The sequence below is a fragment of the Phaenicophaeus curvirostris genome, chromosome 3 (assembly GCF_032191515.1).
Source record: "Phaenicophaeus curvirostris isolate KB17595 chromosome 3, BPBGC_Pcur_1.0, whole genome shotgun sequence".
NCBI classification, from domain to species: domain Eukaryota; kingdom Metazoa; phylum Chordata; class Aves; order Cuculiformes; family Cuculidae; genus Phaenicophaeus; species Phaenicophaeus curvirostris.
In genome coordinates, this window is record NC_091394.1 from 65,717,379 (window position 1) to 65,740,432 (window position 23,054).

General features: G+C 39.7%; 1 protein-coding gene across 1 annotated transcript; it reads left to right on the forward strand.

Annotated features, from left to right (window-relative positions):
- The first annotated feature begins 2,879 nt into the window (after positions 1-2,879).
- Positions 2,880-22,675, forward strand: TERF1 (telomeric repeat binding factor 1). The gene is made up of 10 exons (XM_069853177.1): positions 2,880-3,081; positions 7,025-7,120; positions 9,193-9,323; positions 9,965-10,051; positions 11,382-11,531; positions 13,859-13,962; positions 14,966-15,028; positions 15,112-15,155; positions 16,967-17,031; positions 22,217-22,675. The coding sequence occupies exons 1-10, from the start codon at positions 2,880-2,882 to the stop codon at positions 22,373-22,375; spliced, it is 1,101 nt and encodes a 366-aa protein (XP_069709278.1). The 3' UTR covers positions 22,376-22,675.
- The last annotated feature ends 379 nt before the right edge of the window (positions 22,676-23,054 follow it).

Genomic DNA, 23,054 nt, shown 5'->3' on the forward strand with positions numbered 1-23,054 from the left:
TGTTCCTTTGATTTTTCCATCATTCTATATTGCATAACTATTACCACTGAACTAATTTAATAAGGTATATTACAGTAGAGCAGCATTTTGGCTGATTAAATCTGTATCTAGAATATTAAACCATCTCCTTCACCTTTGTTCCAAAGTAACTGCATATAATACTACATAACCACTATCATAACTAAATGTTACGTTTCATGGTTGTCAGGATTTTAATAAATCTCTTTCTGAAGTCCACAGGTTCAATTGGTCTTATGGCTCAGCACTGCTAGTAAGATTAAAAAAAACAACCTACGCTATAACAGGAGAAATCAGTTTGTGAGCCAAGAAGCAGCTTTGTCATGCAACAACAGACTGTAGGATGACATACCTGAAAAACTCAGCAGCTTTGAAAGTGTGTCTTCCAAGCAGAAAAGACAGCTACAGGGATAAACTGGACTAACACCACAAAAACTTCAATAAGTGAAGGGGACCTTCAAGTTTTCAGTGCACAACTTCTTTTTTTCACCTCACTGGTTCCTCTGATAAATATTTTTAATAGGAGTCCTGTTTCTGGTTGAGGTTAAGATGAAAATCTGTAAAACTACACACGAATCTAAAAGGCAGGCCTTCAGAACAAGGCAACTGCTGAATTTTTTTTTATAATTTGTGGAAAAAACAACGGGGAACGTTTTGGGAGGATAACTGCTTTTGTGTACTCCAAAATACTGCATTTGGGGCAACAGTGTAAAATATCGATTAGTGAGACAGACAGTAATAAGAAATGCCACTGGTTCTCAACATGTTTTCCAAGAAATAATAATAATCTTACAAGTAGTTAATCTAACACTGTTGCTGTTTATAAACTTTAACCAAGCTGTCACACCAGCTCAAGAACTTCCGGATTCCAGCAAGGAATTCCATCAGGTCCATTTAAAATAATGTTCAAGGTCAGGCTACCCATGTCCTGTATTCACATCCTTCCTTTCCCCTTCCTGATAAAATCTAAAAAATAATTGTAGAAAATGCATTTATGCAATGTTAATACTTAATCCTCTGTTTATAAACATGGAATATATGTATTCCCAGTATGGGCACGCACACAGAGCACACATGTATGATACATTTTAACATACACATATATACATAGCCAGCCACACATATCACAGGCAGACACTCAGAAAAATCAAACACTGACAGCATCAATGGTCTCGTCCTGCTCCCCTCCCTGGCTGAGTAACACAGAGGCTCACTGAGCTCAGATACACACCCTCACTCAAGAAGGCATTAGAAACCACTTTAATAAGCAGACAGGATAGACTGCATTGATCCAGCACAGACAAGTATACTGTCCAGTCAATTAGTTTCATGAAACCTTTTAATCCCCTTGCCCCTCCTATTTTTCCACACTTGTCCCTCTTCTGTATTACCTAAATCCCTCCCTTTTCCTGCATTCGTTCCTCCCATAATAAGTCATGTGCATAAGCTCCCAAATGCTCTTCCTCTGCATCCCATCATGTGTTCCATCCCTCAGCAGCACCCAAAAGGTGACCTCAAAAGCTGCTCAAAGTGACTGATGGTGATGAGTTTCAGGCTGAGAGGGGCTGAGGCTTTCCTGGAGCAGCCCTAGGAGGAGCCTGGATAAAGAACTCATTCCCACAAGTGTGCAGTTTGGGTTCTCCCATGCCATGGTGTTCTGTTCTCCTCTGGACTCGTGGAGATCACCCATCACTGTCTGTCAGTGCTCCCTCGTGGGCGTGCAGACAAGCTGTTAGGCAGAACTTGACATAGAGAGCATCTGAAAAAACCAGAAGGGCACAGGCTGCAAAGAGGAGTTTGAAAAGTACATTATATTTGTACTTTCCTAGATGACAAGTTAATTCCAGTAGAAGCAGGCCACATTTACTCAGTTCAAGGTGAAGGAGATGCCCTGCAGAGGGGCTCCTGTGGGACAGAATCACAGAATCACACAGAATGGCCTGAGTTGGAAGGGAGCCGCGTGGATCATCGAGTCCAACTCCTATCCCTGCATAGGACAACCCCAAAATTTACACCATTTGTCTGAGTGCATTGTCCAAATGCTTCTTGAATATTGTCAGGCTTGGTGCCATGACTGCTTCCCTGGGGAGCCTGTTCAGTACTCCACCACCCTCTGAGTGAAGAACCTTTTCCTAATACCCAACATAAATCTCCCCTGGCACATCTTACTGCCATTCCCTTGTGTCCTACCATTGGTCACCAGAGAGAGGAGATCAGCTCCTCCTCCTTCCCTTGTGAGGAAGCAGCAAACTGCTACGAGGTACCCCCTCAGCCTCCTCCTCAGGCTGAACAGACCAAGTGACTTCAGCCCCTCCTCACATTACTTCCCCTCTAAACGGTTCAACAGCTTTGTGGCCTCCTCTGGACACTGTCCAATAGCTTTATATTCCTTTTATACTGCGGTGCCCAAAACTGCACATAGTACTCGGGGTGGGGCTGCGGCAAAGCAGGACAATCTCCTCCCTCGACCGACTGGCAATGCCATGCTTGATGCATTGCAGGGCACGGCTGCCCCTCTTGGCTGCCAGGGCGCGCTGTTAGCTCACGTTCAACATGGGACCCCGCCGCACCCTACACACCAACAAGGACCCCGCCTCCCCACTCCAAGCCCCGCCTCTCCCCTAGGCCCCTCCTATCCGTAAGCCCCGCCTCTCCTCTGAGCCCCGCCTCCTCCCCAGGCCCCGCCTCCCTTCCAGGCTCCGCCCACCCGCCCCAGGCCCCGCCTCTCCCTGAGGGCGGACGGGCGCGGCACCGTCCATTGGCGGAGGTGGTGGTGGGCGTGGCCGGGAGTAGACGGCGGCGCTGATTGGCTGCCGCGCGCCAAAGGGCGGGGCCGGCGACCGTTGGCGCGCAGGTTCAAGATGGCGGAAGGGGGCCGGAGCTCCTCGCGAGAGGCGGGCGGCGGCGGCGGCGACTGCGGCGACCGGCTCCTTTCGCCCTCGCCGGCTGAGGTGGAAGCTGTGGCCGCCGGCTGGATGCTGGAGTTCGCCTGCTCCTCCCTCTGCCGGCACTTCGGCGAGGCGCCCGAGGCCGACTTCTGGCGGTGGAGCGCCGTGGCGGAGGGTGAGCGATGCGGGCCCGGCCGCCCTCCGGGCCTGTTGGGGCCTGGGGGCTGTGCGGCCGCCACGGCCGCTCGGCGGGCGGGTGTGAGGGGCAGCTCCCTGACCGCACTGAGAAGAGCGCTAACAGCGCTTCTGAGCCTCGTTTCGTGTTCCGTGTAACCGCGTTCCTCGTCATCGCCGTCACTCCGCGGCTCGGGGAGGTTTTCGGCCCTTTTGAGGTCTTCGGGAGGTTCCTAGGATACGGCGTTGAGGCGATTCAGTGGTCTCAGCAACACTTGCACGTCTTTGAAATAAAGCACTGCAGGCGAAATTTTTCTTTGTTTGTTTAATCGGCTGATGTTTGAGTTTAGTGTGCAGTGGCAGCTCTGCTGGAGTCCTGCGAGTTAATTGAGGAGATCTTATAGCAGCCTTCCAGTACCTGAAGGGGCTACAAGAAAGCTGGGGAGGGACTGTTTACAAAGGCTTGTAGTGACAGGGCTAGGGGCGGTGGTTATAAACTGGAGAGGGGCAGATTTAGACGAGACATAAGGAAGAATTTCTTAACCATGAGAGTGGTGAGGCACTGGCACAGGTTGCCCAGGGAAGCTGTGGATCCCCCATGCCTGGAGGTGTTCAAGGCTGAGTTCAGTGGGGCCTTGGGCAGCCTGATCTAGTGGGAGGTGTCCTTCCCCATTGCAGGGGGGTTGGAACTAGCTGAGCTTTAAGGTCTCTTCCAACCCAAACTACTCTATGATTCTATGAGTTTAGTCACAGTTTCGTGGAATTTTGATGTTTTGGTTGAGTGTGACCAGGGAGGGAAGCAAACTGAACTGTTCAAAGAAAAGAGTGGTTACTGCGGAGTTGGGGGTCAGGAATTCTAGATGACTAGGTGAATAGAAACATTGGTGTTAATCTATCATCTTGATTCAATGAAGCCTGAATGTATTACGCAATTGCCTGTTTACCATCAGCAGTTAGTAAAGTGGAGGACTCAGATGCTGAGAGTTAAAGGCCACTGAAAAGTAGAAGAGGATTTATTGAAGAGATGCAAAGCTGCTGAAAAACAGAATAGTATTACTTAGGTACACTGGTTCCTTGAGTTTATATTCGGGGTTGTGGTAGAAGACTAGAACCGTGTCAAGGAACTATAGTTGCCAGAGGTGGAATGAAGTCTGGCGACTGGATTTTTAATGGAAAAACTTGTATTTGAAATGAAATACTTAAGAATAAGACCAGTTAATAGCTGGAGCCAAATGTCTAGGCTGCAGATAAATTTGATGGATTTATGATGTTAATGTTTTTTCTTGTGGATAACAAGTTAGAGCTCATGGGGATTTTTTTGGGGTGAATGTGTGTTCTTGACTCAGGTAGATGTGATAGTGTGACTTGTTTAAACTTTTGCAAAGACTGGAATACCATGACATGCAGAATGATTAGTAAGAAGACTGATATGAGAATTTGTAAGAGGTAAGAAATTGAAAAATAACGTAGTAAAGTACATAGAATCATAGAATAACCAGGTTGGGAGAGACCCACCGGATCATCGAGTCCAACCATTCCCACCAATCTCTAAACCATGCCCCTCAGTACGTTGAATGAGGAGCTGCTAGATTTAATTATTGATGATGCTTCTCAGTGTTTGGCCTCAGGACTGTGGCTCAGTGTGAGAATTGTATTGAAGTGTCATGAAGACACAGGTGGGAAGTGGTGATGTTGTCAACACAGAAGCAGACTGGAATATCTCCTGAGAAGAACAGGAAGACTTTTTAGGACAACGTTAGTAGAAACAATTAATTAAATCGTACAGAATGCAAATTCATGTGCAAGTGAGAATTAATAGCAAATTTGGAATTTGTTCCTGTTCTGTACAGTACCAGAAGAAAGAATTCGGCATGCTGATGCTCTAAGATTACAATGTCAGAAGTGTAAAAGTCTCAGGGGAGGGAGGAGGGAAGCTAAGCATAAGCATAAGATTGCATTAGAAAAGTGGTTGTAGTTGTTTATGGAAATGCAGAACTGTTACTCTTGTGTATGTCAAAGTGAGATTCCCCTACTGAAATGCTGATTGGCTGCCAACAAGAAGGTAAATTCAAACTTAAGCAACTGCAGAAGCATAGTAAGGCTAAGGGAACAAGGCAAGCTGTTTTATTAAGAGGTTGGTAATGTTTCTGTACATCTCAGTATACTGGCAAGAAGAAATCGCTAGGTTACCTGGGATTAAGGATTTAGACAGCATGGCAAGGTTAGATGACTTGCTGATGTTGACAGGATATTATGATCTATACACCTGAACTAGCTTGTGTAGATTAGCTATATGACAAGGAACTGGATTTCTAGAATTTCTAATTAAAGGCTCAGACAAGAAATAATTTGTGTGGCCACAGGAACAATAAATTTATGGTTGAGAACACTATTAACAAAGGGATTAATAGAAAAACTACCTTGGGGAGTGGAGAGCATGAACAGTATAGAATAGTCTACATCTTTTTCTGCTTGTCCTCATTAGTTATGTGTAATTGCTTCTAAGGACTCGGTGTCCACACAGTAAACATTTCAAGGTTTTTTATTCTTTGGAATAGCTCTAGAGGAATAAAATTTGTGTACTCAAGACTGCTTCATTATACAAACCAAATACTGAAAGTTTGTTTTATAAATGCACCTCCGTGCTGAATTAAAGCACTGATGTAGATGCACTTTAAAAGAACAGAAAAAAGCTGAAAGGGCTCACGCAGCTTGCCAAGATGACCCGTTTTGTTCTGTGGAATCTTCAGCCACAGTGTTGTCTGCTTCTGAAATTCCTGAGCTCTTGCTCCATCTTCAGGGCATGATGATGGTGCTTATCTCTACGCTGACATCGCCCAAACTCTTTCGGAAATTAAATTATTGATTGCTACGGAAAAGGCATGGATTTGTAACAAGTGATATTTTACTGCTGTTCTAAGCAATGTTCTCTCTTTACTTCCTATTTTGGCTCTAGGAATTAAAAGATCTTGTATCACCTGTCCTCACTGAAGCAGTTGTAAATATTTTCTTCCAAGCCCAAATGACAATATCATCCTTGATGTTACCTTAGGTAATCTTTTGGCGCTATTAAGTTACTTTGTTGTTTCATGCTTAACCACTCTTCATATGATACAATCATAGGCTAATAAGTAGGCTGAGTACTTCTGATTAAAACTATGTCTTGTGTGCTCTAGTGTCATTGCCAAACCATGCTCCAGAATCCTGGCTTTCGGTAGGCTGACATTGAAATGTTGGCAGAACCACTTCCTGAACTAGGACATTAAATCTGCGGCTTAGACACTCACTTGGCATAGTCTTCACTTTTCTTTTTGAATATTTCTGTTTCATGTTGTGGAAAACTAATTATTATATCTAGCACGTTAAAATACGAAGTTCACAGCAGCCATTGTGGTGGAAATAATCTCATGATAGCTCCCATTCTGAATTATAAATAATCCTTGTGACCCTCCAACCTAGTGAAGAGGATTTCCCTTGTAGATCTACATTTCTGACTAAGCTGTCCTTGTAACTTTTACTGCTTCTGGGCTGTTGGTTGCTACAGCAACATGTAAGTTTTACCAGTGTGCCTTCGGCTCTTGTTTTGTGAGCGTTCCACAGAAATGCTCTGTAGCGTACAGTTGTCTTTCCTAGTAAGCTACTGAGAAATACTAGACATTTATTTATGTAAGGAACTGTGGTCTTCTAATTTGATGAATATAAGCATGTGATGCATCTGACTGCTTCTAGGTTACTGTTGTGAACTGCAAGAGGAATAGTTTTTTCTGGGTGAATTCTTAAATCGCATTTAAGTTGTTGTAACATGGAAGAGTGTTAACGAAATGCACTTCATCAGTTTCCTAATGGATTAGCAATTTAGTAGGTAACACAGCGTCTGATATATTTCTAGCCACACTGTGGCAGTGCTGTAGCAAGGCTGACAACTGTGTTCTCTTCTTTTCCAGCTCTTATTAAAGGCCATTCCAAAATACCTACACATCAGAAAAAAATGGTGCACCTCTGTCAGCTTTTGATAAGAATTGTGAAAGGGAAAAAACTTGGTAAATACTCTGATTCTTTCTTTTTCACTTGTTTAAATAGATTTGCATGAACTTACACAGAAGTAGGTGTCTTAGGTATGGTTTCACATAGTGTTTACTGTACGTATATGTAAATAAAATGACTGAACTCCATATTTTGGACTGTATTCTACATGTGACTAAACTATATGTAGGACCAGTGTTACTCTGCACTGCTGTGAGTTTGAATGACTTCTTAAGTTAGAGGTCTTTTTTTTCTTGTCATAGTAGCATCAACAGAAGAAATATATTGGAAAAGATTGATTAGCTCTTAGAGAGCAGTAATCACAAATTTAAAGCAGAGAACGTGCATTTATTTCTGCATGTGGAATTCCAGAGGTTATAGTAGGGAGCACAGTTGGAGTAAGAATATGGATACAAAGGAGGACTGCCCTTAAGACTTTCAACTGGCAGCGGGTCCTTGGGACTATAATATATAAGTCTCCTGTTTGGCTGTAGTTACAACTTGCTAGTTTAGCCAAGCTGATTTTGCTTCCACGCTCAAGTTTCTGAAAGACTTAACTTTCTTGCTGCAAGTTTTCACTGTTGCTAAAACTCATTGGAATTTAGGGGCTTGTCTTGCCAGCATGAGCATGTAAGAAAAAAGCGTATTCTAGGCTAACAGTGCCACAAAGGTTTGTTTTTAGAAAATGAAATTTATGTTGCTTGTCAGGTAATAACACTCCTCTTGATTTATCTGAACTTGAGAATCAAATTCTAATATCTAAAATAGTTCATCATATACAAATTATGAAACTTTTCTGGTAGTGCTTTAAAGCTGTATTATTGTTTAATACTTAAAAATATGACCTCAATGTGTGTTTTTATCTATCAGTGTAGAGAACGACCTGCATGGTGAGGAAGATTACACGTGCTTATTAGGTATTGCATTAGATGTTGTTGCACAATGTACATGTGGAGCTAATATATTGTATGATAGCTCTTATAATTCTTTTCCAATTGTTGAAATATTTCATGTGTACTGAGCCTTAAAACAGTGCAGGCTGTTTCAGATCCCAGCTCTTCAAGAGTTAAACACTTTGTTTTTACAATATTAAAACAACTTGATATCAAGTGTCATATTTGATTGAAACAATTATTACAGAAATAGTGTTGGTTTTTTGCAATGTGTATATTTACTAATAATATTACTTAGATTTTCAGAGTCTTACTGTAGCAGGTATCAAAGTTTTTTTATTTCTTCAGTGTTGCTTAAATTGTTTACCTTATATCTGCAAAATGCTTACTGTAAAGAATAAGAGGGTATTGAGAGAGATTCTGCTGTGATGCCTTATAAAATGAAGGAATAAGTGAGACGGTCGTTCAGAGAACATCTTGAGCTAAGCTGGCAGTGCCATGGATGAAAAAGCAGTCTCGTGTACCTGCCAGCTCCTGCAGCATTTGTTGCATTGGCCCACTCACTTGCACAGATGTGTAATGACCAGACTGGGAAACCGTTTCCAGTGTGTTAAGGGGTTGGTAAGCTGACTGGGCTAGATTTGTGCTGGAACTGGTCACTGATCCTGCTTGCTGGGAGTTTGCATAAACCTTGGTGTCAGCGCAGCAGTGCAGTGGTGGGGGAGGCTGTTACTGTTTTTTTCAGTGATACTCCTGTGTTAAGCTGTCTGAACTTCCCTCTCAGTTTAACCCCTTCAAATATAACAAAAAATTAAGACACGGAAATACAGACTTGGGAGGGGAAAAAAAATTTGATGTCAAGTTCAATGTACTAATGCCAGCCCAAATACATGGTGCCAAACTTAGCAGCATTGCAAGTGGCATTTTAAGTGAACAATTAACAGGCATATCTCCTTTAAAATTGCAATAGTAATGTTACTAGCAAGGGTAGGAACAACTAGCCTCTCTGAAAAGAAGGCAGTTACTTCAGATCTCTTAAACACGCCTGTCAAGAGAGCTAAAAATTGAGGAAGAAGGAACAGAAATTATGTATAGTACATATTGCTTTATTGTGCATAAATAATGTAATATATCTAGCTTTATCGTAAGTTTTTTAAGTAGTTGTGTTTCTTTATTCCCCCTGTCGTCATCCCTAGGCTGCTACTTTGAAAATGATCGAAGAATTTCACCTTTGGAAGCTGCTCTGTCTTTCTGGACTTTACTTGAAAGGGAAGAACTTAAACTGGAAAAGCTTCATGAAGATATTCGTCGCTTGATTCAAATTCAGGTCTGTGTGACTTAGCCGAAGTACTTCAGGATGTTATCTATCCATTCTGCTGAAACAAGGCTCCTCTTACAAAACGCTTGGGCTATTAGGCTGAATTGAATTTAAGTTTGTTGCTTTTTTCAAGTACAGGGTACGTTTTCATATCTGAATTTGTTCCTGTTTGTCCCAGTTCAAAATTGTTTTGAAAGCTGCCAATCTGAAAAAAAAGAGATAATCTGAGAGATCAGTTTCAAAACACTAGTATCTTGAGCTTTAAAATATATTATTAGTAGCTTTTTTGCTTGAAAATCATCTTTTGATTTAGAAAAATTTTGATTTCAAGGAGAAACACCTAACAACATGTTGACAGCTACTGACTGTGAAAGTCTTTCAGGAAAAGATCAAAGCAATACTTAGGAGGTAACTATGGAACACTTTGCATCAGTGAAGGCTCTTTTAAATGCCTGATGGGAAGTTTTAGGCCTTTGTACGTGCAGTTTAATATTACTTCAGAACTAACTGTTATAACTAGGTAATTGTCGGTAACCATTAAATACATAATCCTCTGGATTTTGAAGTCTTACAAAACCGTGAAAGTGCGATCTTGTTTGACTCTCAGGTGAAATGTATTACAGCATATCTTGTAATTGTATTTATTGCAGATTGTAGCAGTCTATATGGAAAATGGATATTTTAAGGAGGCTGCTGAAGTTCTTGAATGGCTGTTTACAGACTCGGAATCAGATAAGGTAGTAACTTGCTTAGCTTGCATTAAGTGCTCTCCTTCTCAGAGCAGAAGAGGGGAATGGGTTTCCAGAGCTAGCAAATGCTACCTTCGAAGCTTCATCCTAATTACTGCCTATGCAGTCATTTACACACACATGGCACTTGTAAATGCAAAAGGAAACTTTAGCTAAGGGGCTGACGAAAATAATAGGTGATTTGAGGGAGTAAAATGCTTCTAGGAGCAGTTCTTCAATGTGGGCAGAATCAGTCTGAACATCGTCCCCCTTTCCTACTTCTCATGAGGAGTTAGTTGTCACTACAGATTCTAGGAATTTGATATTGCTGTTTTCTCAGAGTAAAGACAGTGTAAACATGCTTACAGAGACGTAGTAACTCCCTGATAATCAGTTGCTGGCTTTTTCTGTACCATTGCAGTGCACTTGTCGTCTCTGATTAGTGTTTTACGTACTGAAGCATCACAGGGAAGGAAAGCTTATTAGCATCTGTAGTATAGAGTGGGTATTACCTTGCCTTTATCTGGAAGAGGTAATGTGTGTGTCAGGCTACCTTCTGGTTTGATGTTGGCTGCATCATTCAGAAAAGTGTAACTTTGAGTGCATATATCTTTAAAATAATAGATACTGCACAGATATGAATTTTCTGTGGTGGAGGAAAGAGCAAAAGGACTGCAGGGAAAAAGGCAAAAATGCTGCCTCTTCCTTCCCCTGGAATAATAGGATGTGTTCTATGTAAATATTAGCATATATATAACTTATTCTTCAGATATAGTCCTCATTCAGATGTTTGGACAAGTGTAGGCTTTGGTAATAGCATTAGAATTCATAAATAAGAATGCCAGCTGTACACAAAGTTAATTCTTGGCTCTGTTGGTCTCTGTAAGGTTCAGAGTTGTTGGTAGACAGAAGGTAAAGGTGCGTTTATGAGTATTGATGTGTCCTTAGTGGTACTGTACTATGTAGTCCCTTTCCTGAACATTCTACATACTCACAATGGTAATCTTTTTGAGGCAGCAAATGAGAAAAGATAACTTGGTAATGAGTGGCCCTTTTCTGGGTGTCTTTGCTCTGTTGACAACTCTGCTTTCAACGTTACTCATAGGGAATGAAAATGAGGATCTCTGGAAAGTTACGTTGGTTTACTGAGCACATAAAGTAAATTTCTGGTATTATGCCTAGTTAACTTTAGAACCCCTTCGAACTGTAGTATGAAGTTGTATAGGCATATTCAGAAACCAATATAATCATCATGATTAGTTTTTGCCCTGTTTAGCATAGGTGCCAAATTTACTGCAAGAATGTATTTTTGTGTTGTATAAAGCTCTGCTTTTCTTAGTCTTTAAGGATGAAGCTGGCAACCATAATTAAAAATAAGGATCCATATGTTCCCCTTCTCCGAAGCTTCAGTTATGATCTTTTGAAAAGTAAAATCAAGTCTTACATTGAACTTTTCAGGGAAGAAAATGAAACTAACTTCTTAATGCAGGTATGTCAAAACTATTTTCAAAACTTCTTTGAAAAGAGGTATCTGGTAAGATTAGATCTATACTTCCAAGGGAGTTGTTTAGACAATGTTCAGTTATTGCATTACTTGAAAAGAAAGCTTTATCTTACTTTGGATTATCTCATTAATTAAAAAAAAGTTGGATATATGTTTAGGACAGAGTTAGTCGGAGTAAGACTCCTTTAAAACATCTTTTAGGAATTCTTTTTCCACAACTGTTTTGATTAGAAAAATAGTTAGGAAAAAAGCAGAATTAAAATTAGATTTGTCATTAGTGTACGTTTAAGAAAACCAATTCTGATCTGAGACTCCTGAAAAGAAAATATATATTTAATGTTTAAGTCTGTGTGATTTCTCATATCAAAAGACCAAGACCTGTTAATTTGGCTAGAAGCTTTGGGAAGGACTTAGATGCAAGATTGTTGTTGCTGTTTTCCTGTAAATAAAAATGCTGCTTACTAAGCATCTTGCTCAAGAATGATTTAAAATTGGCAAGAACAACATTCCTCCTGCAGCTCATCTTCAGGAGGATTGTAAAGAATTTCTTATGTTTACTTTTTATAAAAGAATATTGAATTTCTCAATTACAAAAGCACAAACATCTAAAGGTAATAAGAAACAAATTTTAAGTAAACAAACCTGAAGTTCCTCTGGGGTTTTCATTTTCTTACCAGAAAGACTAGAGAACTTATTAAATGTATTCGGAGTATAATTCAAGGAATACCTTCTAATAGTTTCACTCAGCTGTCAGTTTTCAAGTTAATTTTTCAGGGGTATTTCTCTGAGCCTGAGAGGAGATGGAAACTTGGAGGTGTCAGAGGAGGCTCGAAACTCCATACTAACATATCTAGGCCCTCTGTGTTACTCCCCAGCTGCCTGCATATCTATCCTACTGTGTGCACCAATGTTTCAAATCTTCTGAATTCTTTTTACTTTGGTCTGAGTTATTGTGGTACATGCAGGAGATTTGTTTATCTGCGTGGAAACATGTATGTCCTTTTGTATGTATTTAACTACCATCAATCACTGTAAAAGAGCCAATATTTTGAAAACCTACAGCTGAAAGACGTGGTAGGTTGGGTAGCTATGAAACTTGACAGTGATTCTGTGATTGGAAATATTCTGTGACCAGAATACCTTCCAGTGTTTTCATAAATGAATGACTGAAATAGAGAATGTTTTTATATTATCTGACACTCACGTGTTGAGAGATTCTGCAAGCTGCTGTGAAGGACAAGTTAAGATTTCGAGAAGACTGAAAGTTGGATGGATGACAGAAAATTAGGAAGGAAAAGTGAACTCTGAAAGCATAAATAAATGAAAAGTGGGAGCACCTGGCTAATCAGAAAAAGAATTAATATTGAGTCTATAGTGAATTTGTCACTTTTGAATCATTTTGACAATTGTGTTGCAAACCAGGTCACTTTTTGACATTTATTGACAGTGTTGGATGGAAGATGGTTGGCTCTGCTTAGAGAAGATGATGCTCAACCAGAGTTTTGGGGTTTTTTATAGTTTGGGCTGTAGGTATACCTTAAGATGCTACAGAAGAAAGTTGATCGCAAAGTGGCAAGAATTACCTCATATGGACCAAGTGTTTTGTGGTTTTTATTTTTGGTTTGTTTTTTTTTTTTTTTTAAGGTGTTATTATAGCAAGTAGTTGGGAATAATCTAGAGAAAATTCAAATCTTACAATCCTCTAGACAGTTCTGTAGAGTAGTGAACAATTCCTTTCTCCTCTTGAGATTAAAGGAGAAATAAACTTAGTTTGTCTCTAAAAGTTTAGCCAGGATGTTACAAAGTCCTCTTGCTAATATAGGAAATGTTACATTACAAGCCTAAAGCCTGATGTAGGTCTTTTGAAAGTATTGTATGTGTTCTTGATCCTGGCATGTGCTGCAGGACTAGATGAACTTGAGGCCTGTCAGTTTTCAGTTATAAAATTAGTTGTAAAAAAGAGGCTTTGGAGTACTGTGGTAGTATTTGCAGTCTTGGTTTATCTCTGTTGTGTATTTAACATGTTGCATGTTTACTTATTTTGCAAGTATTCATTGTATTTCTGTGCCTCCATATGAATATCAGTTGCAGCTGTGACTAAAATTTCTGAAATACCAGCTAGTAAAGATCTTGATGGATTTCAGCTTAACACAAGTTGCTTTGAAACTAGTAATTTTAATAGTAGTACCTCTGAAGGGTCTGTGAAACAAGCGCTGTTAGTCCTAATGGAGAGTACATATTTATCTTTGTGTAAATTACTATCTAGGTACTGGCTGACTTTAATTTTAAAGTATCAATTCCATTTGTCACAGGCAGCCACAAAACAGGTGGAGTCTGAAGGACTGGGAGCAACAGCATTGCAAAACAGAACTGTGAATGTTGAAAATGATGAAAATAATTTGGAAACAAAACAAAGGTTTGTATTCAGCATTATACTGCTGAGGGACGTGCTTGGACAGTAACTTGAAACTTGTAGAACTAAGAGTAGGTAGAAGGATGGATGTTAAATTCCAACCTGCTGTCTAATAGAAAATTAACAAAAACCACATTCTCTATTTTTAAGTTTTGGCTTTTCTATCGTTGTTACTCTTGGCATTTATATCAAATACTCTTGGCATTAAGTTTGAATACTTGTTGAAGATGCATGTTTTTCAGTTTAAACAGCTGTCAGGTTTCTATAACAATAAAAGCATAGAAATACTTCACTCTTTTTCTGTATGCTTGATTGAGCTCCTTCTAGTCCTGCCCTCCTACTTTTAGGCCATAGGTCCTCTGGAGAAGAAAGAAGGTAACAAGAGCATATTAGTCCATTAATTATTCCTTAGAGCTAAACAGAAGATTCCCTTACTGCTGTTATGGAAAATTGTTCATGAGTCTAGCAATGTAAACCCTCAAAACATTTAGATAATTTTCTGAGAAATGCTGGAAAGCCCAGTTCCTTCCCCCACTTCACTGACTTTATTTTGAAAACTACTGCAATTATAGGTTTACCACCAGTTGTTTTTCATGGAGAATAAATTGTAACTTTTAATTGGGGTAGAGCTTGTATTTCTGCAGTTCTATGCTTTGGAATATTTGGTATCATTTAGTTAAGGAAATTGACTGATGGAGACAGAGTATATGGGAAGACAAGTCATAAGACTCTTCTTGAGAAGGACAGCTCTAAAACAGTTGCATCTGAGAAGTATGATGGCGGACTTGATCAGAAAACATATGGAAACAATTCCTAGGTTACGAAGAAGGCATGAAAAAGATGTGTGAAATGCCTCATGGTTTCATCTTAAACGCGTTATGTCTTGTGTATTTCTCCTCCAAGTATAAGGAGACAAAGATAAGAGGGTTAATGGATTGAAACTCTTAATGTTTGCATGCAAAATACTCTTGAATGACAAATTTTTGTGGTTTTTTTCTTTTTAAAGATCTGTTATAGAGCAACAGCATATTACAAATCAGTCAACTGGAGACATAAACCCCACAGTAAGGTAAAAAAATTTGGTTTTGCTCTTGGTCATAGACTTTACATGAAGTTCTGTGTATTTTTACTTCAGTTGTGTTTTCCTTGCAGGTGTCATTCAGGACAGAAACACAGAGTGAGGAGGCCTCTTCAGAGTGAGTACTAGCATATTTTTACACTTTCAAAACAGTCATGTCAAACACGTCACACACACACCACCCCCAAAATAAATGTGTTGGTGGTGACAACATATAGGACCTATATGGTGACAACGTATAGGACAACCAGGCAATCAGTCCCAGTCAGCATGGATTCAGGAGGGCAGGTCCTCCTGGACTAACCTGATCTCCTATGCTCAGGTGACCAGCCTAGTGGATGAGGGAAAGGCTGTGGACATTGCCTGGATTTTGCTAAGGCCTTTGACACTGTCTCCCACAGCATTCTCCTAGAGCAGCTGGCCACCCATGGCTTTAATGGGCATACCCTTCACTGAGTAAAACACTGGCTGGATGGCCAGTCACAAAGGGTTGTGATGAATGGAGTTAAATCCAGCTGATGGCCAGTCACAAGTAGTGTTCCCCAAGGCTCAGTACTGGACCAGTTCTGTTTGATATCTATATCAGTGACATGGACAAGGGAATCAAGTGCACCCTCAGTAAGTTTGCAGATGATACTAAGTTGATTGGGAACGTTGATCTGCCTGAGGGTAGACAGGCACTACAGAGGGACCTGGACAACAGGCTGGATCAGTGGGTCAAGGACAATTGCATAAGGTTCAACAAAGCCAAGTGCCAGATCCTGCACTTGGGTCACAACAACCCCATGCAGTGCTATAGGCTTGGAGAGGAGTAGCTGAGGAGCTGCCTGGAGGAGAAGGACCTGGGAGTGTTGGTCAATAGCCAGCTTAATATGAGCCAGCAGTGTGTGACCAGCTGGCCAAAGAAGGCAGATGGCATCCTGGCCTGCATCAGGACTAGGGAAGCGATCCTTCCCCTGTACTTGGTCTTGGTGAGGCCAGACCTTGAATACTGTGTTCAGTTTTGGGCTTCTCACTACAAGAAAGACATTGAGCTGCTGGAGTGTGTCAAAAGAAGGGCAACAAATCTGATGAAGGGTTTAGAGCACAAGCTTTATGAGGAGCAGCTGAGGGAGGTGGGGGTGTTTAGTCTGGAGAAAAGGAGACTGAGGAAAGTTCTTACTGCAATCTACAACTATCTAAAAAGAGGTTGTAGCAAGGTGGGGGTTGGTCCCCTGCCGAAGTAGTCATGAATCTTGTCTCTTTCTGATTTTGGACCTAGATAATTTTGGGAGGGAGAAATTAAAAATGTTGTATGATAGGAAACACAAATCATAGTTTAAAATTCAGAGTTAGAATGTTCATGCATCTTCCTGGTATTATGCTTTTAAAACTTATAACATGATTAATATAATACTTACAAGTAGGTTCTGAAAAACCATTAGCACCCCGTTACCGTGAAGCAATGATATTGTAGCCTCTGTATATGGCCATATTGTATTTGGATGCCCTGGATGATTGTCACAGATAGAACCTGAATGCATCAGATTCTGTGGAAATGATAGAACCTGTATAAAAATATTATAGTTTTGATGGCTGGTCAGTTTCTATTTTCTCCATGTAAAATGAGAGCAGTATGTCTTTTAAAAAATATTTTCACCAAGGTGAAATAACAGTGTTTCACTATTATGTACCACTTCTTACCTGATTGTTTAAAATAGAATTCTTCTGTGAGCCCTCTCACGTGTTCTGTTCGAAAGTGTCACTATGTTTTCTGAGATGAGATTTATTTGCATACCAAATATGTTAATACATAAACAGACACTGAAATTTCCTCACTGTCGTCGTATATCAAATAGTGTACATTATTGTCTCATGTAAATGGTAGCATGCAAAACTGCTGCCTTAATGTTGGCTTCTCATTGGTCTGGATGTCTAACTGTCTTCTAGGTCTGAACAGCTTGCAAAATAGGGAACAACATGGAGATACCTCAGCTTGTGGCCGAAGAAGAAAGGTTTGTACCCATTTTCTATTCTAAATAGAGATAAAATTAATCTGTACTGCACAGATTTTTTTTTTTTTCCCCCAACTTCATTTGACGTAGTTTCCAAACTGCCTGGGTTTAAGTTTTTCCACATTATTTGAGATGGGCTATAGCTCCTGAAACGGTTTGAAGGTTTAATTCCTGTCCTTAAAAGAAAAGGAAAGGACTTCTTTTGTGCAGTCTTAAATATTGTTAATATTTATGAGCCTATAATTTGTTGAAATGCACTGTTACTAACCTTAGTCTGAGATGTTTGGGTTTTTTTAAAAAAGGTGAAAAAATAAAAATTCTTTCCTCTGTTTGGAATGTCATTTGCCCATGTGAGTCTTGGGCAAACATCAAAGACTTATTGTTTTCCCACCTAGAGGGTTAAAGATTTTGCAATTTTATGATTCAATGCTTTGCTTATATGAGGTGAAAATACGTATTTACTTGGAAAACTGTTCTAGTTTTTATAAACCAAATAATAAGGTCTTTTTATAATGCTACATTTCAAATAGTCCTCTGCATTGTCTTCATGGTAAGCCTACTTTACTGAATTACTTCAAAGTGATTCTATGTACACTCATGATAGAATTCCCTATTGGTGGGAAGTACAGAAACATATGCCTTTAGAAGGGAATTTGAAGCTGATTTTGATGTTGGAGTGGACTTAGTTTTTTCGCGTAGCCAGTTTTCTTCAGTTATCATGATAAAAATGTTAAACACTTATGAATGAAATTAGTAGTAAATAAATGTATTCCCATTGTTGAATTCCTCTTGAGAATCTCTTTTAGGAAGCAATATAGAGTCTTTCTGTTTAGATAACAGTGCAAGTTATAAACATATGTCCATTTTGGTGTGAACTGTTTCATTTTAACACTGTTCATTTTTCCATATAACAGGGAAGGACAAACCTGGACAAAAAAGTTTTTTTCAGACTGGCCCAGAGGAGCATTGTACTTATTCTTTAAGCATTTTTACTGAAGTTAGTGTTGGTTAAATCTTCAATTACATGCTGTTCCCAAATTGGTTGAGGTCCTATTGAGAGCTCATCTGTCCTGGGAGGTTAAGACCTCTGCTACATATAAACAGTTTTTCACTTTCTCACAAACTAGCCATATCACTGAGCATCTCCTTAAAAGCTGCAAATACAGCCAATACAAAAAAAAAACCAACCAAAAAACCAAAAAAAAAACCCAGCCCCCCCCCCACACCCAGAACTAAAATATCAGCACTTAATGGATTTGTTTGTTAGTTTATTCCAATTTATATTTGGATAGGTACCCATCAGCCACTTGCTGATAAGCATATACTCTTCCATCAGTATTTTTCCTTTTTTCTCTACATCAAGATTTAAACTCGTTGGACTATAACTTACACTGCATTAATGATAGTTTTATTAGTCTATCTTTATGTTGAGGTAGTCTGTTATGAGGTCAACTACAAGCACTGTGTCCTGGTCTAGGTCTTGTGCACAGATCTCACTAAAGAAAAATAGATGTCAAATGCTTAATACTGTTACTATAGTTCAACCTTAATTGAAATGTAAAGACTAAATTACAGAAAACTACATCTGGTAGTAACAAAGAAACCATTGAATATTTTATAAAAACTTGACAGAAATTAAAATTCAGAACTATGTTTCTTTAAACACTTAGAAAAGTAGGTATTTGCTATCTGCCTAAAATTTATGCCATAATTTCTGCCAGTGACTCATCTCATAACTACTATATAGAAAGCAATGATATTGGCCTTTTAAACAATAAATCTGCTCCTTCCCTTAATTATCTGGATTGTAAAGTTGTCTGCATGTATGAAAGAATGCAGTGAATGTCAGAGCTGTTGACTTCCTTTTCTATGTAGTCCCTCTTTCAATGTTGGCATTGTTTGCTCCTCTTTGGTAAATGGCATTGCATTGCCCTGGTTCAGTGCCTGTTTTTAGTCTTTCATTGCTGTGTTTTCAGTTAGCTGCATACAACAGCCTGCAGTGCTATTGAAAGGAAATGTGCTTTCTTTTCTCATTCCTAAATCAAGCGATTCAAGTGTCACAGAATTTAGGGAACTGTTTGTACTCAACTTTATATCCTGTATGTGTATGGCAAGTCCTGCGAGTTGTCTAAAATGGGGCTGACAATTTTCTTTAGTTAAAGAATATATGTGAAAATCTGAGTTTTCAGAATTTAGTCAGACCTTTATGGGGCAAAAAAAATCCATGTATTTAAACTTAGAGGGGGAAAAAAAAGCAGACCAGACAGAGACACAGAATGTGTAATCAAAGGAAGACAGATTACTAGAGCAGACCTGACTCTAAGGAATAAGAAGATCTTTAGGTATGTGAGGGTATGTCTACACAGTCTGTCTGGCAAACACAAGCTCACTCTGCCAGCATTCTGAGCTAGACTGAACTAGGCACTGTGGTTATGTTCACTTGAGCATAGTGCTGCATTATGTCCAGTCTCTTCACCATTCTTGCTGGCCTATAACAGGGCAATTCTAGAGTCTACAGAACTGCTATCCTAGAGGGCGCAGGCTGTTTGTTAGTGTGTGTGGAGCGGGGGAGGCAACTTCCTGCTCTACATAGTTTCTTGGTGAAGAGAATGAATTAATCTGATTTACCTGTAAGGCAGGGTCCTTGTTTATATGTTAAACCAAAGAAATTTTATTATTAAGAAAGCTCAGTGTAAGCAATTTAAAAGTGAAACAACAGAAAATCAAACCCTTTTAACAGCAAGTGTCATTAGTCATTACAACAAGTAACAAAGGTTGTGATTGTCTCTGCTGGAAGTATTTGAATTCTCTGGTGATGCAGGTCAAGCATAACTGTGTTACTTGAATAAAGATTTTGTTTAGAAAATTTTTCTGGCATGCCATGAAGTGAGTTGTACTAGATGGTTCCAGTGGAATCTCTAGCCTTTTAATAATAGTAAAAAAATTTGCTGCTAGTGTTCCAAAAGATCTGTGGAACAGGATGTAGTGGAAAAAAGAAGCATTTTGAATGAAAGGTAGGCTCTCCTAGAGAAGTTTTAGGTTTCAAACAGTTTACAAAGACAGCTGAAGTACTACCACTCTTAATTTTTTTTTTCACTGGTTAGTGAAGTTCAGTGATCATAGTTTTTTGAAGAGGTGCTGATAGTTGCAGTAAGCTGAAATAACTCCAACTTTCAGATGTGAGGTTTAACCTTAACATACCTCAGTTTGCACACCGTATAGATGCCAAATTTTTGTTTGTTGCAGAATAACCGGAATGCAATTTTGATGAGGCTCAATATTACTCACAACTTGACCAAATCCTACTGGCTACAAAACTGTGAAGGGATGATAGAAGCACCCACCTCCTCCAACCACCCTAGCCCAGGACCCCTCTACCTGGCTGCTGGAGGATAACCAGAGATTCAAAGGAGAAGTGCCAAGACACATATATGCTCCTCTTGGTCACAGCATCTATCTTGAGCCCGCTGTGCTAGTTGGGACTGTTAACATCAGGTCCTCAGGAAGCTTGTACTAGAGTTGGAGACAGGGAAGATATAACTAGCAGTCAGGACTAAACCTCCCCTGCAGCTGAGTTAATGCCAGTCCCTGCCAGGTTGGCTACATGTGTCATCGTCCCTGTCCTGAATCAAGCTTATTCATACTATGTTAATAGCTGAAACCAACCTGGACTTGTCTGACTGATGTTGCCTAAATTTTAACAGGTGCCAGAAGAACCTTTACCGGACTTGCTGTGACTAGACCAGAATTACAATTACCTTTCCCTCTTTTAGCTCCCAGTGGGGTTCTGGACTAATCTGTATTAAAAGCTGGGAATCGTCAGCCCTTGCATACCACAGGAGCCTACAGATGACCCTTGGCCAAAGCCCCGGCAGCGATTTCAAAAGATCCAGTACCTTTCTGAACAGCACGGGGTGTTCAGCAGGGAGCAGCCAGTGGTCCTCATGAGCGAATATGTGAATCCAAGTCACGGCACTAGATGCTGTCACAGAAATAAACCCAAACTGCAACTTAGATCAAGTCAGAGGTCATTGCTGTGACAATAGGAGAGGATAGGGAGCAGCAAAGTAATAGCCTCTGCTGATGTGAACTCTGCCCAGCTGGGGCAGCTACAGAGCTCCTGTGACTTCTACAAATCTGTGTTTCACCAAAACTGTGCCAAATATGTGTATGGTACATTACAGCCAATTAAATTAATCAGACAAAGAGGCTGTAATTGAAGTCTTTACATTTCAGATTTTGGGGAATAAATTTAGAAAGAACATGCTATCAAACTGCAGTTTGGAGCAGAAATTGATACTTACTTTTTAGGAACAATTTTCCTATACAACTGTTTCAACTGAGGATCTGACCCTGTATTTGCAGAGATGATAAGCAAATCAGTTTGCATAAGGAAGTGTGCAGATCGTACATTGGTATAAGTTGTGTATTAAACAAGCAAAGACTTGAAGACATTTGTGGAGGATCAGTTTCTAGCAGAATATGTTGTTTTAAAATAATTTCATATTCAAGTTGCTAAATGATATTCCAGAGTGAACCAATGTATCTAATACACCTATGTTGAAATTGCAGTGGTTAAAAAGATTAAAAAACTTGTAGGTCATGACAGTGAGACTTAAGTGGGCTCAAGAAATGGCCAAAAATTAATGCATAGCTATTACCTGAGGATGTTGATGTCACTTTCAAATGCAATATGTCATTTTGCTTCTACCAGCATTTTAAATATTAAGATTTGGGGGAGGGGGGGTTGTCAGTAAATGGTGTCTTCATTCTCAGTCCCTCATGTGTCTGAAAAAGCTTTCTCTTTTCTGATACACACTTAGGATCAATCAAGGTTTGTCTTGGCTGATTAGCTAATGAAGTACAATTTTGGAAAGCATGTTTTGAATGAAACAAAATTTTGCCAGATGTTTCCTTTTTTTTTTCCCCTCCTGTAACTTGTGAACTTCAAAACATGTGGTTCTCATTCCACTTGATGTATGCTACTGTGTTGTAACATTGTATTTAGTGTCAAGTTATAGTGTTCAAAAGAAAAAATGACCTTACTGACCCTCATGCATCTGTACTCTGTAATAACAAGAGTGTGGTATAATAAGTTGCTTTTATATTTGCTGTAAGCTTAGACTTTGTATTAAAATGCTTTCCTCTGTTCATATATCCAGTATTTTCTCTGTTCTTTCCCCAGAGATGGACTTCCAAAGAAGACTGGGAACTGAAGTCGGGAGTAAGGGCATTTGGAGTGGGTAACTGGGCTAAAATTTTGGTCCATGGTGACTTCAACAACCGAACTAGTGTCATGTTAAAAGACCGATGGAGAACACTGTGCAGGACTGAACGAGCCTAGTTGGGACTACAGGAGTCAACCCTTCATCACCTTTCCCTACATAAGGACCTATTCTAGCTTTGCAGAATAGTAACTTATTTTAGTTTTAGAGCCTCCAGCAGTGTTGCTGTCCTAAAACATGAAACAGAATAATCATAGGTGTAAAAAGTTCAGGTAAGGTCACTTCTATCTCTATGCAACAGGCGACCTGATTTCTGACATGTGGAAAAGCTTGCATTGATTTAAGGAAGATCAATTCTGTATGTGGCAGTATTAAATGTCAGGTAACATGTTTAGCTTGGACTAACAGTCAAGTGGTTTGTAATTTTGATAGGTTTTATCTCCAGTCAAATTGAGCTCTTTATCATTTTACTAGTCATAATAACCAGTTCTAATCTGATATGCTTCAATTCAAAATTTTGGGCAGACTTGTCATCTCTGTCAGTAAGTTATACCAAAAAAAAGTATGTATTGGTATTGCTATTTTTACAAACTGATTCCTTTCAGTTAACAATGTGGTATTCTGTGTATTTTTATAAGTAGTAACGGTGCTAGTTTGTTGGGGTTTTTTTAAGATTTAAGCTGAAGTTCTAGGTAGAAGATTATTTTGAACTTGTGTATATTGGCATAATAGCACTTACTATCTTGCAGAAGAGGTGGAAAACATGGAAAGCATACTAGCTCTCAACGTCTCTTGGTT